At 46.9% G+C, this 17,389-nt stretch overlaps 3 protein-coding genes across 6 annotated transcripts; all 3 read right to left on the bottom strand.

The window, feature by feature from the left end:
- Nucleotides 1-917: 917 nt before the first annotated feature.
- Nucleotides 918-4,343, bottom strand: LOC123055159 (transcription factor MYB16). The gene is made up of 4 exons (XM_044479126.1): nt 4,147-4,343; nt 2,643-2,838; nt 2,421-2,550; nt 918-1,948 (listed from the first exon to the last, which is right to left on the bottom strand). The coding sequence occupies exons 2-4, from the start codon at nt 2,773-2,775 to the stop codon at nt 1,153-1,155; spliced, it is 1,059 nt and encodes a 352-aa protein (XP_044335061.1). The 5' UTR covers nt 2,776-2,838; nt 4,147-4,343; the 3' UTR covers nt 918-1,152.
- LOC123055158 (uncharacterized) lies at nt 4,270-7,254 on the bottom strand. Of its 4 annotated transcripts, none has more exons than XM_044479125.1 (2): nt 6,033-7,254; nt 4,270-4,406 (listed from the first exon to the last, which is right to left on the bottom strand). In XM_044479125.1, exon 1 carries the CDS (start codon nt 7,135-7,137, stop codon nt 6,034-6,036), a length of 1,104 nt encoding a protein of 367 aa, XP_044335060.1. In that variant the 5' UTR covers nt 7,138-7,254; the 3' UTR covers nt 4,270-4,406; nt 6,033. The 4 variants fall into 4 exon arrangements, with proteins under 4 accessions (XP_044335060.1, XP_044335059.1, XP_044335058.1 ...); XM_044479124.1 differs by having other exon boundaries at nt 4,282-4,416; XM_044479123.1 differs by having other exon boundaries at nt 4,294-4,477.
- Nucleotides 7,255-12,192: 4,938 nt separating this feature from the next.
- LOC123055157 (pentatricopeptide repeat-containing protein At4g01990, mitochondrial) lies at nt 12,193-16,810 on the bottom strand. Its single transcript, XM_044479121.1, has 2 exons — nt 16,277-16,810; nt 12,193-13,617 (listed from the first exon to the last, which is right to left on the bottom strand). Exons 1-2 carry the CDS (start codon nt 16,736-16,738, stop codon nt 12,442-12,444), a joined length of 1,638 nt encoding a protein of 545 aa, XP_044335056.1. The 5' UTR covers nt 16,739-16,810; the 3' UTR covers nt 12,193-12,441.
- Nucleotides 16,811-17,389: the final 579 nt, after the last annotated feature.

Raw genomic sequence — 17,389 nt, 5'->3', positions numbered from 1 at the left:
GGCCTGCCATTACGGCTGGGATGTTAGAAAGTTCCAAAAAAAAAATTTACTGGATATCATAGATGCCGTATAACAGAGCAAGCACACCTGTAAATTTTGGGGGCAAACAAACATGGTTTGTATCAGTAGTATGTGGAGTATGTGTAAAAGCTGAAGAGGGTGCAGTTCAAAATTAAATAAGAAAATGAAGAGGGTGTGACAGCAATGGGTTTTTATGATTATATTTCTAGCCCGTTACTTTGATTGATTTATACAACTGGTATATTTGACTACAACAGCTATTGTTGTTACCTTAAAAGGACATTTATGCTACTCTGGTGTGCAGTGCACTATCTGCAAACAGCATCGATAGCACTGTTCATCTGAAAGGCTGCGATCATCATATTCATCTCTCTCTTTTTTCTTCTTCTCATAAGCTACTCCCTCCGTCCCATAATATAAGAGCGTTTTTGACACTAGTAGTAGACTGCGGTGATCTGATGCATGTTCTTCAATTAGGTTTTAGCTAATGGTCTGTCACTGGAACTGTAAATTACCCCTATTATCTTGCATTGATGGTTTCAGTGTGAATTGCTTCACTCCCAGCACATTTGTATCCAAATGGAGTAAAGACGTTCACCTTCACCGAACAGTCCTAGATCTCAGGGTTGAATTACTGTGAAATTCCCTCATTTATGCCAAAGCAAAGGTCCACAGCAGGCAGCCAGGTCCCTGGGGACCGAAGCTTCGATCTGAGCATGAGCAGTACCGGTCAATCATTCTGGGTTTTGATCCGGATGAAGGCAAGGGAAACACGGCAGCTTGGCCATTCAACCAACCAACTGTAAAGTCCGTGCGTCATTAACTATGGTGTCGTCGGTCCTGCATGACTTACCTAACATGCACTCATCTTGGTCATTTTTACACTGAGTCAGTGGTGGAGTAGAAAGCAATATGCGTTTATTTACTGCATCCTCAGGGTCACAATACAGTAGTAGCAGCTAATTACACATGAAGATGAGCGAAAAACAGCGACCTGTCGATGAAGCAGTTGTGGTAGAATCGCAGTGTCGTGCTCTTCCTCTTGCTATTTTCTTCCGATTTCGGAGGATTCGGTCGATTTCGGCGGAAGCCCTGGCCGAAAAGAAGAAGAATGTAGAGACGGCCGTCGTCCTAGAGAAATGCTGGTGGGTGGGGGTGGGATGGTGGCAGCTCCGAGGTGACCACCATGCCGAGGATGCCGCTCCAGTAGCTGCTGCTGCTCTCTCCGTCTCCAGAGACCTGCCCGCTGAGCTCGGCTTGGCCATTGCTGGACTCACCCCAGCAATCCAATGCATCGTGCAGCATGTCTGTGAAGCCAGCTCCGACGCCAGCGGTCCCTTGGAACCACGGCTCCTCGCAGCCGATGATGTGCTCGTCTCCCCTCTCCGCGCCTTCCAGCCCTTGCATCTGCTGCTGGCGGAGGAACTTGCGCACGCTGTCCTCTTCGCGCTCCGGATCATCGCTTCTCAACTTACACGTCGTGGGGTCGCCCTCAGATATCCCAAGGCTGACACTGTTATTATTACCGATGAACGTCAGCGTGGAGGTGGGTGACTCCAGGTCTAGCTTCGCGCCCTGCCATGGCTGCAACATGCCGAGGCACGGGGAGGTGGTAGGCTCTGGCAGGTTTATTGGGTGCAGAGTGATTGAAGTTGGTGTAGAGGCTGCTGTGCGCATCGTGGATTCTCGAGCCAGGCGCCCCTCGGCCTCAAGCCGGGCGCTCTCCCATTGGGCCATGTGGCTGAGGCTGGCGGCGGCCTTGGCTGATCTGACGTCGTCTGCGGTGCCTACGGGAGCTCCGCTGGCGGCCTTGTGGGTGACGGGGTCGATCCCCATCTTGGCCAGCCTCTTCTTGAGGTGGGTGTTCCAGTAGTTCTTGATCTCGTTGTCAGTGCGCCTCGACAGGTGTGTCGCGATGGCAGACCACCTGCACAGTCCCAGGAAGCAACACTTAATAAGAGATGATCATATATGTATATAGGAACGCATATTCATGCATTATCATTGCTGAACAGAATACACAGAATGCCAGCCAAAATTCTTTATTCTGGAAGTGCAAAAAATCAGGAGGATTCTGAATACACAGAATGAAAACGCTGATATTTGGTGCATTCAACACTACAAATTATCCGTCTTGTATTTTGCTTTCAGATGTTATAGGAGTGGAATGCATACGCATGATTTTTTTTTTTTTTGAAGCACTGCATGATTATTATGGGCATACAGCAGTCTGACAAGGTCAGAGACTCTGCACTTGATCTTAGCCCCGAAAAAGAATGCAGGTAAGACATTGATGACACGGCAACAGAAGGATCTGTACTACTCTGAAGGGATCTTAAGTTGGTAACTGTGCTGTAATAATCTGAGTAAAAAAACTATACATGAAAACCACTACACACCTGTTGCCAAGAAGAGCATGAAGCTGGATGATGGTCTGTTCTTCCTGCAGGCTGAACTTGCCCCTCTTGATGTCCGGCCGCAGGTAGTTGGTCCATCTCAGTCTGCAGCTCTTGCCGCACCTCTGCAAACCTGCAAGATGTTGGCCGAACCCTCACCAACTCCGTAGAAAGACGCCTCCGTTCCTCAGCAACCGGATGAAAATCAAGCTTTTGTAGACTCACCGGCCTTGGAGGGCAATGCACGCCAGCTCCCGTGTCCATGCTCCTCGATGTGGGCAAGAAGCTTCTCGTCCTCCTCCGGCGTCCATGGACCTTTCTTTAGGCCGACCTTGTCACAGCATGGTGATCGCCCCATTGGAGTGGCGTAATATGCTGCTGCCTTTCGGAAGCCAAGAGCTGACAGCTGAGTGCAGAGGAGCTAAATAGAGCAGCAGCAGGAGAAGGCAAGTTAGAGCTATACGTCATTAGCACGATATGAAGGTATGAAAACTGAACTTTCCACGCCTTATCATCATGACATAAATGCCCTTTTGATGGTTTTGTTTTGGTGCATGTTACTGGGTGCAAGAAGACGTACAGCTCCTCACCGATAGACTGAATGTAAGAGTAACAAGCAAGTGACTTTCAGTTGAGTATGAGTTTAGCATTCAGGTCCATGGCTATGGCCCTCGAAATAAAAGCTGCTATAACTCCAAGCGGTGACCGGACCCCTCCACTGTGACACCAAGTCCAGGTTGGTGAGACCGTAAGGTAATTTTCTTTTTTGCCTGAAGTTATTGAGGGTCAATGTTCGTTACGTATGTTGCTTCATTTTGGGATGAGTCCTCTTAGAGGAGCAACCCATTTGGTACAGCCATTCTGGCAGTCCAGTACAAAACATAGGCTTATTAACATGCAATGTCTACCAATGCTTGGAATTAAGGATTTCATTAGAATCTCTCTCAGAGCTGTTTGGTGTACAATACAGCTGTAGATGAAGTGCAAGTTTCTCTAGCAAATGCCATTTATACTGGTGAAGTAATTCATGGATTAGAAGGTGCTTTCAGTAATGTCACCAATGCCTTACTGATTCCATTTTTATTTAAGTCTAAACTGGAAGCGCAAATAATTGAATTTTATTCCATGCAAAAAAAAAACTGAAACTGAAGTGTGAACAGCTTATATGAACTAAAAAAAATCAATGTTTTTTGTGAGATGTAGGAAGATACTGGAAGCATTGCAGATGAAAAAGTACAAAGACGACACCTGGATAAACATGTATTGGTATGATATGGGACCATTAGGGCAGTGAATGATCAACATCAAACTACATGAGTAGCCTTACTTGCAGTTCTGTGTAAGGAAACACTTACTGAATAGTGGGGGAAATGGGAAGAACACAAAATGATCAATAAACGTAATACTGCACACATATAACACATGGATATAAGAGCTGCACTATCCATCTAGAGAAGTAGACAGGATAACATGCAGTCTCAACCTAAAAATACATGCCCAGTGTATGAGTAAGATATGGGGGTACTTCAACTGAACTACAGCAAAGAGAGGGGAAAGAAAGATACCAGAACTATTTCATGACAAGAAGCATTATATTCATCCTAAGAAAAATAAGCATTATGACATCTTAAAGACATAATTTGTGTTTATAACAGCACAGTTGCACTGTGTTAGAATAAAGACCATGTGAACAAACTAACTGGAGACAGGTCAGGGATGAAACACTTACCTCACTGCGAAGGAACTAAGGACATCCATGACCCCATCGAAATAACTATGTAACATTGCATTATTCAAGATTGTGGTACAGGTTCTTCCATCTGCACATGGCTTTTCAGACCAGATCAACCTCTCGTGCCAGTGGAAGATTGTACCATCTTGTTTATCACCTTGGTTGCTTCCTGCAAAGGAAAGCTTGGACAATCTGCTGGGAAGCTGTTGTTTACCACGTCCCTTCTGTGTCACTCACTGTCTGACTAACATGTTGGCCTGAACCAAACTTGTCAATGGAACAATGAATAAGTTCACAATGTTTCAGTGGCATATAGCTAGAGATTTAACTGCAATTTCAAATAAAGGCCAATTAACAACTGTTATCACGATGAAATCGCTAAATAACACAAATCATGAAATCAGACACTGCAAGTCTACTTCTTTGAAGCTATGGCGATTTGATAGGTGGCATTAATTTGCAATCAGGTTAAAGATTGCATGCATAGGTCATAGGTGGAAATTATTCTCATTAAATTTAGAGGGTCCTGGACTGTTGAAATCTCCAGCACAGGATTACATACCAACAATAACTACAACTAGCAAATTTGCAACCATACAGATAAAGTGTTTTTTCAAAATATAGTAATCCTATGGGTTTGGAAAAGTACATGTGATTCCAATGCAAATACCTCTTCTCAAATACATCTATTATAAAGACATGCACTGCAGGATAGAAGTACCGATGGCAAATAAGGCACTTAAAAATCTACTCTCAGACAGACTGCCATGATATTATGCATAACCTTGATATGACTGTGCATAAAGGTCCTTATGAAACAGTCACTTTTTCAGCACAGACATCTACTCCCTCCGTTCGGAATTACTTGTCGCAGAAATGGATGTATCTAGACGTATTTTAGTTCTAGATACATCCATTTCCGAGACAAGTAATTCCGAACGGAGGGAGTAATTTGCAGAATATCATTGTCCATAACCTCTTCTACTCTAATATGTAAGTTGTGAAAAAGGGGTATGCATACCTAGAGGAAGAATTGATTAGTGAGAACCGACGCTGGTGTCCTCCCATGTTAGTAAATAGGGCAGCTGTTATGACTATTGTAATCTAGACTAGAGAAGCCGATGGACCAATACCAACTTGTGTGCGTCATACTGAACCAACAACCAGTATTAGATGGTAGTAGCAACAACAGACAAGAACTCGTGGAAATTTGTGCGTACTTTAACCCCTGCCACTTGCGCATGATACAGCGTTAGCATGATATGCACAAGTTGATTTTATTGTAAGCTGGAAGGTCCGGACAACATAAAAGCCACCAGCTATGCATTCAGTGCAAAAGAATTAGCAAAAACTAAGTAGAAGAACATAAACAAGAGCACAACAAATGGTAAATGACAGGAACAGGCCCTATGAAATGATGCGCAAAAATCCACACTTTCACGCTGCTACATACATACATACTATAATTCTAGATCCACCTGTGATTATGAAGATGCTCTCTAGCTAACTAATATGGTGGTAAAACCTTTTCAAACAACTGATAGTAAAACTTTATTAGGCAGAATATACAATCAGTGTCCAGACAGGTTCCATCTGGTCTCGGTGACAGTTCAGACCTAAGCATGCCATTACCATTTTGCCAAACACCATTGCTTCTCTGACATGCTCTGGCGGATCACGGATGTGGGGGATAGCAATGTTGGGAAACTGAGAGCAGTGCAAATGCATTGGTGTTACGAAGCACCGAAGCAGGATGAATCAAGACGCTAAGTAAAACTAACATCAAATTTTATCATGATAACTTGATCAGCATTGTCAAAAATGAGCCATGCAGAAGCTCCTCATCAAAGTACATTCCCTGAAACATACACAACACAGCTCACCTTACATGAGAAGAGCATCACACCTGTTGAACCTCGGAAGACCCTGACCCTCTGAATATGCCATCCCAATAGCAGCCTCACCATCCTTCCCTACGCCCATGTAATAGAGTCTCCAATCATATGGCCCATCCATTTGCACCAGGCACGGGGCGCCGACCCCAGCGACGTCCCACTCGTCATCATCCTCTGACGAGCACAGCGCTGGTGATTCACTGCACCGCCTCCACCCTCTCAGCCCGTCCTCCGACACAGCCAACCCAATGCTCACCCCGCCATTGCCATCCAAACCCTCGTACGCCATCATGTACCGACCGGCGGCGCGGTCACGGACGACATGCCCCTGCCGCACCCCGCCTTCGTCGAACGACCCGGGCCCACCTCCCTCGAGCGCCTTCCCCACCCTCTCCCACCGGATGCCGTCCCTGGACCTGGCCACCCCGACCGCGTGCCTCTGCGACATTTCGTCGAACGAGTGGTAGTACATCCGGAGGTCCCCGTCGGCGTGCATCACCACCTTGGGGGCCGCGGCGCAGCGCTTCTCCCAGCCCTGCGGGTGGTCCTCCCCGACCCCGAGGAGCGCGCCGGTGTGGTGGGCCCCCTCGATGCGCGCCCAGTGGCGGCCGTCCTGGCTGATGGCGAGGCCGGGCAGCGCGGCGACGTCCGCGGCGGGGAACGGGGACGCCGCGAGGCGCGCGTCGTTGGAGCCGGTGTAGTAGAGCCAGTACACGGCGGAGGAGGAGGGCGGGGGGCGGCGGGACGGCGACGACGGCGCGTCGGGGCCGGAGATGACGAGGACGTCGCCGGGGCGGACGGCGGCGGTGTCGAAGACCCACCAGTCGGTGGAGGGCAGCAGCGGGTCGGGCGCCACGGGCGCGCTCCAGCGCAGGCCGTCGGGGGAGGTGGCGAGCGCGACGCGCGCCCCGGAGTGGTACCAGAGGAGCCAGTCGCCGGCGGGCAGGCGCTTGACGACGGGGGAGCCCGCGCCGCGGAGGAGGAGGCCGCGGGAGGAGGAGGCGGCGGGCTGGTGGTGCTGGGCCGGGGCCTGGCAGCGGATGGGGGAGGCGAGCGGGCAGCGCGGCGGCTGGAGGAGATTGGCGAGGAGCATGGCGCCGCCGGGTGAGAGCGCGAGCGTGACGGCGGCGGAGCCGGGGAGGGATTTGGATGTGCGGCGAAAAATCCAACGGCCGGATGACAGAGGAAAACGTCACGAATTCAAGCGTTTGTTTGGTTTCATAAGAAGAAATGAACGTGCAAACTAGAATTTTTTTTTAAATGTGCAAAATATAATTTTGGATGTTTGGTTTACAGAGATGTAAAAAAAAACACAAACCATAATAACAACAGCCAAACCACATGCGGTGAAAATGGCCACCGGATTTAAGCGGTTGTTACTTTGTTTAACAAAGGGGAACAAGAATGTTGTGCCGCATGACCTGCTGGGCCTGTTTTCACAAGTGGTCAGCCAAGAGACAAATGAGAAGCTTGAAATGGATTTTACGGAGAAAGAAATCAGCGATGCCCTATTCCAAATTGGCCCACTCAAAGCTCCGGGGTCGGATGGCTTTTATGCTCGCTTTTTTCAGAGAAACTGGGGTGCACTAAAATCTGATGTGGTGAAAGCAATTCAGGAATTCTTTAAGGATGGCGTGATGCCAGAGGGGTTGAACGACACAGTCATTGTGTTAATACCAAAAGGAAATGACCCAAAATGCCTCAAAGATTTTAGACCCATAAGTCTCTGTAATGTGATATACAAGGTTATATCCAAGTGTCTAGTCAACCGGCTAAGACCTCTCCTGGACAACATTATTTCAGAGACTCAAAGTGCATTCATCCCAGGCCGATTGATAACAGATAACGCCTTGATCGCTTTCGAGTGCTTCCACAAAATTTAGCATAGCAAAGTTGCCCTTAATAACCATTGCGCTTATAAGCTGGACCTAGCAAAGGCCTACGACAGAGTAGACTGGAAATTCCTAGAAGGGGTCCTGGAGAAGTATGGATTTAGCAGTAAGTGGAGGACTTGGATCATGACGTGTGTAAGATCTGTCAGATACACAGTAAAACTGAATGGGGATTTGTTGGAGAGGTTTAAGCCGACGAGGGAAGGATCACCCCTATAAAGGTAGCACGTGGAAGCCCTGGCATATCTAATCTACTCTTCGCGGATGATAGTCTCCTCTTCTTTAAGGCTACGGTTGAGCAAGCAGAAGTAATCAAACAGGCACTAAACAGTTTCCAGCGAGGCACAGGGCAACTTCTAAGTCCAAGCAAATGCTCATTGCTTTTCAGTGAGAAATGCCCAAATGCAGTGCAAGTCGGCATCCGCGAGGCCCTAGAGGTGGAAAGCTCAACTTTCGAAAGTAAATATCTGGGACTTCCCACACCAGAAGGCAGAATGAAGGACGGAAAGTTTGAACCTATAATGGATAGGTTTTTGAAAAGATGTAGTAACTGGACAGGGAGGCACATGTCTTTTGCTGCGAAGGATGTGCATGTGAAATCAGAGCTTCAAGCACTTCCCACCTTTACCATGGGTGTGTTTAAAATGTCATTAAGTTTTTGTGAAATTTATGAAAGACTAATCCGTGAGTTCTGGTGGGGGCAAGAAGATGGCCATCACAAAGTGCATTGGATGGCATGGGACAAGTTGACAAAACCAAAACAAGGAGGAGGGATTGGGTTCAGAGACATGCACTTGTTTAATCAGGCCCTTTTGGCTAGACAGGGGTGGAGACTACTTCAGAAGCCTGACAGTTTATGCGCGAAGGTACTGAAATCAAAGTATTACCCCAATGGCGAACTTCTGGACACGGTATTCGCCTCGGACGCGTCACAGTCATGGAGGGGGATTGAATTTGGACTCGAGCTACTAAAGAAGGGGCTAATTTGGCGAGTTGGAAATGGTAAGAGCATCCAAAAGAGATCAATGGATCCTGAGGCAGGCGGGTCTTAAAACAGCAAGCTTTATACGCAGGTCTAGATTATGTTGGGTCAATCAACTCTTCGAGCCCAACCTGAGGATCTGGAACCGAACGTTGGTAAACCAGATATTCAACCCGTGTGATGCAGAAGAGATTCTGAACATTAGGATTTCCGCCAGAGAGACCGAGGACTGCATTGCGTGGCATCCTGAAAAATCCGGCATGTTCACAGTCAAGAGTGCATACCAGCTTGCTATGGCTCTAAAAGGATCGGGCCCACAAACATCCAGCTCCTCGGCAGGCATAGATGATAGAAGCCTATGGGATCTAATCTGGAAAAGCAAAGATACCTGAGAAAATAAAAATCTTTGCATGGAGGATAGCAACTAACACCCTGGCTACAAAGGTGAACAAATGCAGACGGACAATTGTGCCAGACAAGACTTGTGTGATCTGCGGTAATGCGGATGAAAATGAATATCACGCGGTGGTGGAATGCACAAAGAGCAAAGCTCTGAGGCATATGATGAGAGATTACTGGAAGATACCTAACGAACAAGCCTTTTGGTACACAGGTGAGGATTGGCTATAGGTCCTGCTCAATAGATGCGACGGCGAAATGCGCAACAGGATCTTGCTGATATTATGGCGTGCATGGTTTCTCCATGATGATATAGTGCATGGGAATGGAAAAGAATCCATTTCGGGATCGCTGGGCTTCCTACTTAAATACGAACAAGAAGTCAGAGAAGCCCAATCGAGAACTGACACTGTGAAAGCGACATGTGACATGAATCAGTATGGGGATCAGCGCCTCACACCACCGGTTCAGAACGCCATGAAATGGGAGGCCCCGCCTGTTGGAACGATTAAATTAAACGCAGATGCAGCGTTTGAGGTAGCCACGGGGCGCAGCGCGGGCGGCGCAGTTGCAAGAGACCACCAGGGTCGGGTTCTTTTCTCCATGGGTTGCAACATAGACCGATGCTCGTCAGTTGAGGAAGCAGAAGGAATGGCAGGGCTCATGGGGCTACGGGAACTAACAAAATACTTTAATGGACCTATTGAGTTTGAGATGGACTGCCTCGTGCTGTCAAAGGCAATTGCACCCGGAGTATCCAATCTATCGCCCCTGTACCCAATTGTTGCAGACATGCAGGCGATTCTGGCTGGCTACCCCTCATGCAAAACTAGATGGATCAGGAGAGAACAGAATGCCCTTGCTCATGGCCTAGCGCACCGTGCAAAACTGTTAGGAGGCTTCTTCCAGCTGTCATCGGTGCCCGATGAACTAAAAGATACCTGGTCCAAAGAGTGTAGGCTAGATTTGTAATTTCAGCCTATGTGCTTCTCAAAAAAAAATTACAAAGGGGAACATGGGTGCGCGAGCACCCACATAAATAGTAAACTCATAAAAAATACTAGAAAAAATTAAAAATTTCTGAAATTTCGCGGTATGAACCTTAGTCGATTATTCTACTCACGTGTGAAGTTTCATGATGTATTGACATCCATAATATTCTTAGTGAAGAAAATACAAATGCGACCATACTATTCATTAAACAGTGTTTTTTAGTATAGCTTCGATTTTGTCATTTTTGCCTAGATTACCACGGATGTGATTTTTTCGTGAGACTTCATTTGCGAATATACCGGTTGACTATGTATATTAAAAAAATCAGATATTTTTCCTAGCATTTTTTGAATTTATTATTCATAAAGAATGCACACGCACCCATGTTCATCAAATCCGCGTCCATTATTATCAAAATTCTTAAAAATACATAAAAAATAGATGCAACAATTTGTGTAATAGGATACTCCCGTTCGAAATTGATTGAAATTATAATGTCTTGTATGTTAAACGTTGTAAGGCTCGGCCAAGGTTTATAAAGAGCATCTACAACCGGGCCCCTTATTCCCTCTCTAAATGTTCGGAACATCTGTCGGTTAGTGCCTGGTCAAAAATATGCCCCAACCAGAACCCTCACTTCCTCTCTAAACACCCGACTGACCGACACTCCTAAAACTCAGATCATTATGTGGGAGCAATATGAGGAGTTGCGGGCATGCCCAGGCAACACTCCATGTCAACTGCAGCTAACCAACGACCTCACCTGCAGCCACTGTCCCTTTACTTTCGGAAAGAAGAACGCGACATCATATAACATTCACTGGCCACGCGCCACATTCGTCGCTGTTGTGTGCTTTCGCAGTGTCACATAGAAGTTACTCGTTGAAATGCCATAATGTGCGGAGAACAATTTAAGGTGTGTGGTTGTGTGTCACAAAAGGTAAGGATTCAAAACGGACACACACGAACATTGACCAAACACGTCCACGCATGTTTGAGGAGTCAATTTGTACATTATGGTTGTAAATGCCGTAAGAAAACTATATTAATATCTGAAACACCAAATTAATTTTATTAGATTGTTACAAAATATAATCACATAGTATGTATATTTAATTTTGCAGGTTTTACCATGTTTATTTAATACACTTGATCAAACTCAAACAAGCTTGACTTAGGGCAGACAAGTTAGATTTAGCCATGCAGCAGATTGACAATTGGTTTCTTATCAAACGAACTTTTTGGTACTGCCATCTGTGGACAAGGAACAGAGAGCAGTAGACACTAGGGGGCGTTTATGTTGCTAACTACTGCATCCATTCACAAAGATAAGATGTCTTGGATACTTTAACATGGACTACATACGGACTGAAATGAGTGAACAACACACCAAAACGTGTCTATATATACATAAAAAAGTTAAAACATCTTATATATGTGAAACGGAGGGAGTATATGCAATGGTTCTAGTACTCATGAAATTCGATAATAAATGATAATCAAGTTAGTTTGTCTACTATTATCCATATATTTCACATCAACTCTTCGTTTCCGTGTTACAAGAACCAAGGAGATGCTTGCAAATTTGCAATACAGATCTCTCCATCTGCTTTCCAAAAAATCTACTTGTAGTACTGTTTTTTACAAGGGTGTACGTAATTTTGTTTCATTCCATTACTTGTGTTGATGATTATTAGTGGGCTTACTTTATACAAGAGAATTTCAACTAAATATTTCACAGGCACTGCTACTGGTGTTGACCCTCTTTGTTGATAAACAGTAGTCCACAGAAAATTCTCAGATTGCCCATTAAAGTTAGTACAAAGTTGAGACCCTTATCTTGGGACGGATGGATAGTTAGTAGCTTCAACATGAATAATTCTGGTTGCCATCTTCAACATGTATATAACCAGCTTGTAAGTAGAGTACATGTTTATCTCTCTGATGCCACAAGGGCAAGGCTATCAACATGAAACTAAAGGGGAACTAAAGACTATCAGCATGAAACTAAAGGGCAAAATCATAAAGCTCATGCTCAGGCCATCAACGCCAAACAATTAAAGGGCGGGAAAAGTTGTTTCGACAACGGTGGGACGCAACGGCGCGCCTTTGCTTCTAGCCAGGTCTAGTCTCAACCTGGTCTTCTTCCGTCTGGTGAATGATAAGAGGGATTTGTTCTGCCGGCAGCTACATAGGTCCGGGACAGGGCGTCACGAGCATCTGCGTCGAGGCACTCCAGCTTCTCAAGGCACGCGCAGAACGACTCCATCCCGTCCACATCCTTCGCCTCCTCAAAATGCTTCAGAAATCTCTTCACGAGCTCTGGCCGTGGTACCCAGTTTGGGGTGTTGACTATCTTCTCTGCGTCCCTCCAGACCTGGAGCGCTGCGTCGGTCCTGGATTTCTCCAGATAGGACTCAGCGAATATGTAGAAGGTCACAGGATCGGAACGGCCTTGGGCCATAGCTGCCTGGCGGAGAGCCTCGGCTTCGTCTGTCATGTCCTTGGCAAGGTAAGCTCGAATCATCACGTTTGGTATCCTCATGTCAAAGCTCTGTTGAGTGAATTCCCACTCCTGGAAGACCTGCTGCATGGAGTCGAAATCATCTAGCTTTTTCAGAGATGAAAGCATCACTAGGTAACTTCTGTTTGAACATATCTTCAATTCTGACCTCAGAGATACCCAAAGCCTCTTGACCTCAGACAAGTTGCCGGAACTGGCATAGAGGGAGAGAAGATTATGCCAAGCAAACATCTCACCCTTGTCCATGACTTCCTCAGCTTTCTTTAGGGCCAATTCCGCCTTGTCAAACTGCCCCACTTTATTGTAGTTGTTAGCCAGCACAGTGTACAGGGACCAGTGAACTGGAATTGACTTCTCCAAATCTTCCAGGAACTTCTTGGTGGATTCTAGGCCATTAACCATAATATGGCTTTCTGTCAGGATGCAGTATGTAAAATTATCTGTTTGTATGCCATTTCCTCGCATTTCTTCAAATGTTTTGAGGACTTTCTCTGGCTGGCCTGCCTTCAGGTACAAGGACATCAAATTCTTGTACACCAGTGTATTCGGAACGATGTTCATGGTTCTCATCTTTTCATACAGTTCCAGACCTTTCTCTGGCTTGTGTTCTGCATAGCAGTTAAGCAGAGAGGAATATGTTTTCACTGATTTATGCATATCCGGAAGACTCAAGAAGTATTCTTCGGCAGCTTCTAGCCCATTCACTTTGCATACAAGGTCAAGCCGCAGCGCATGATCCCCAGGAAGCAAGTATGCCCCACGAGCTTCCATCCAGTCTATCAGCTGTAAACATACAACATGGTCAATCGTAATACAGTGAACATAAGTTCCCTTTGCTAGAAAGGGGGCTTCAGATAAATACTTGGATGTAAAAAGAGAAAAGGTCCATATGGAACTATTATATACAGAAGTACACACAACTCCAAGAGAAACACAACTGGCGATTTCTGATGACATACAAAGTTTAGAGGGGTTAAATATAAATAAAAGTAGACTTTCGCGATAGTTGAAGACATGGATATTTTTTTAATATAAAAATTCCGAATCCGATTTGCAGCATGATTCCGCATAAACCAAAGAGTGTAAAACTGATACACTACTGGCATTTTTAACAACCAAGAGCATAAAAATAATTTCCATCATACTAGTCAGAAGATATACTCACCAAACTAAACTAAATAGATAAAATTCACAGATGAGCACTTCTACCAGCAACTTTTGGCAAGAGTCATTCCATATGTCTGGTATCAAGCTGCGGATGACCGCAACTTTCCATCCACAGTTGGACAGTCAAACTGATGTGATTTCGCTGCCTAACTAGAGAGTGCCCTCAGCATTGTGCTAAGTGAATCACCGACTCTTATTCTATAAACCAGACAAGGCAAAGATAACTGCTGACAAGGCAAAGATAACTGCTGTTCATAATCAGATGAGGGGTAGGGATGAGTTTATCAACGAAATAAGGGAAAGATCACTGCAAGTTCAGGCTGTTATGAAAGACCAATATGACCAGAACTACTGCCAGGTTGACTATGCTGTAGGCCAGCAGGTTTGGTGGGGGCTACCGTACCAGGTGTCAAGGAGACAGTGCAACCTTTTATGGACCCTTTAAAATTTTGGAACAAACTGATTCAGTGGCCTATCATTTTCAATATCTGTCTGTGCCAAGATACATGATGCCGTCCACATGGCTCTGCTCAAGGAGTATCAAGGACCCCTCCAGACATTCTGCATAGGTGAGTGCTTCCTACCCAGACAAGGTGGTGCATACAAAGTCGAACCATGGACAATGTGAGCTCCTGCTTCAGTGGAGAGGCACAGCAGCAGCCTCGAATGTACGGATACTTCAGCCGACCAGCGAATTCGTATCGGATACCGAATCTGATACCGATACACCCCCGATACGTATCCCTGGAGTATCCGAGAATAAATGATTTAAAACAATTGCGATACTAGAAGGATACTTTGCCAGTACGTTTTGGATACTTTTCCAGCCCAGGTAAGAGCCCACTCAGCCCAGTTAAGAGGCAACCAGCAACCCTAGTGCCCCGATGCCCCCATCCTTTCCCTCACAGCCTTCTTTCTTTGGTACCTTTGTTCTGCCGGTCGCCGCCGCTGGCCCTGGTACCTGGGTCAGCAGCCGCTGGCGACACAGCCGCCGCCTGGTGTGAGCACGGGAGGGAGGAAAGACGCAAAGACGCCTATCAAAGCTCAGGGTCCCCTGTTGCCCTTTCACCAGCGGCACCCAACCCTGATGTCGCCCAAATCCCTCACTGAACAAAGCTGGGTATCGAATCAACAAGGTAAAGGTGCAACGTGGGAACTGCTGGAAGAACTTTAATGTCAGTATCTGAACATCCAACTCGAGGATGAGTTGATTCAGAACGAGGGGACAAATGTTGTGGACACCTTTGGGGCAAGTCCTACCAGAGTCAGACTCATCAGCAAGGATCAGCGCTGGCAGCATCACAAGAATTGGAAGTGGCAGCAGGCGTGTAGCCATGTTAATTAGAGAGCGTGTCTTACTTAGAGTCCTAGTTAGAGTTTGCAAGTCTGACATATTGACTTGAGCCACCGAGTTGTACTAGTACTACTAGCTAGTCAGTTCCTACCCTTATTAGTGAAGGGTGCAGGTACTATATAAATTCAAGTCCATATAATTGTAAGGGCAAGAGAAAATAGTGTCCAAACACAGGAAAGTTTCAGAGCCTCCTAGATTAAGCCGGGACAACTCCCAAAAACAGCCTGGAGGGTGAATCTTTGCCTCCATGCTACCCCCTGAGGTCTGATCCTTGTTCCCAAGATCATCGTCTACCTTCCCTTACCCAGTTTCGAAAGACATGCCATAACTGCGGGGTTGGGGTGGGGGTCAAGTGCCACAAAGTAAGGCTTATCAGAAATCAGATTGAATTTTTATTGCGAGCATGTAAACTCAATGAAGTAGTGGTAACTGGATGAATAAATTACTGGGTACCTGCGCCCCCAGATTGCACAGGCAAAGAGGCCAATGGTCAATACAGACACTATAACCATTGTGATCCTCTCTGCAGTAAATGTTTGTTGTTTGTTGTTGTTTATTGAACAGCACTTGAGCTCGAGACAGCTAATTTAGACTATCATCTTCAGAATCTATTTCCTATACTCCACTAATTCGTGAAGCCATGTGATGTGATGTCCAACGTTTGGTACCACTAGACCGAGATTCAGTTGGTAACGACTCTGGGCAAGCCAACCGCAGTAACATGCCCAACCGCAGTAACAGAATAAAGTTTCAGGTTTTCTGTCGCCAAAATCTAAAACCACACTTGCAGTCAGCCAAAACCCTTGCATTTCAATCACCAATCCACCTGTAGATAGCCGCGTCGCCTGCCCTAGATCCAAGAACCAGATGGAGGCGCGGCGACATTGGAAACGGGAGGTGGGGTCGGTCAGTCAGGCTTACCTCGAGGGCGCGCCTGTGCTGCCTGAAGTTGCGGAGCTTGCGGACGTAGAAGAGGAGCTGGTGCTCGCAGAGCGGCTGTCTCTCGCGGAGCCACCGGTCGAGCTCCGCCGCCACGCATCCCAGCGGCGCCGCCGGGGGCAGCTTCGACAGGCGTCTGTACAGGGGCAGCCACGCCACCCGCAGCACCGGGCCCTGGCGATACTGCGCGTGCACGGGTCCTGCCGGGGCCGGCGAGACGCGCCGCAGCGCCGCCTCGGCCGCCGCCCGCAGCATCGGCGATTCGGGGGAGAACTCGGGGACTTCTTCCGTTCGGAAACCGACCGCTCCTCCGAGCTCTCGACCCTGCGCCGCACGAGGAGCGGAGGAGCCGCCGCCGGTTAGGGGCGAGGGGGCCGCCGCCGGCGAGGAAAATGGGCGGACGCGGCGCGGCGGCAAGGAACGGAGGAGTGCGGCACGCGCCATGGGCTTTCGGCCCACCAACCGACGGAAAACCTAGCGACCTCCGCGGCACGCGCACGCGGACGGGAGGGGGATATGTCTCGCTTCCTTGTTTTTTTAAACATGCAAAGCTTTATTTAACCCGTAGCGACATACCCCCTCCGTCCGGAATTACTTGTCGCGAAAATGAATATTCATTTTCATTTCCGCGACAAGTAATTCCGGACGGAGTGAGTACTACAAAAGATTATATGACCGCTAATCAAGCATGACGGTCAACCCCAATAGATGATGCATATTTTACGAGGTTGTCAGCTTCGAAATGCGAGATTTCAAACTCATGAACAACATTGCAAATAGTGAACGCCAAGGAGCAATATACAATTTCATGTCTAATGGCACCATAGCTGGCTGCACTTCCCTACTTGAAGCCATCCACCGCCACTTTGCAACTTGAGGCGGTATGAATCCGCTGAATATATAATCATCAACGAGAGCAATGCTTCTCTAGCCGCAGGGGGTCGATACCTTACCCGTCATAAAGAAGAGTCGGATAGCTACACACATCGGATCCTTCGGTTCATGGGGGCTTGCTTGGGTGCATCATAGGCAGTGCATTCTCAATCTCAGCATCAGTTGGAGGAGCACACAATCTCTCATTCATAGCCTCAGTCA

This window comes from Triticum aestivum, chromosome 2D (genome assembly GCF_018294505.1).
Source record: "Triticum aestivum cultivar Chinese Spring chromosome 2D, IWGSC CS RefSeq v2.1, whole genome shotgun sequence".
Lineage (NCBI taxonomy): Eukaryota > Viridiplantae > Streptophyta > Magnoliopsida > Poales > Poaceae > Triticum > Triticum aestivum.
This window is presented reverse-complemented; position numbering and strand designations above follow the sequence as displayed.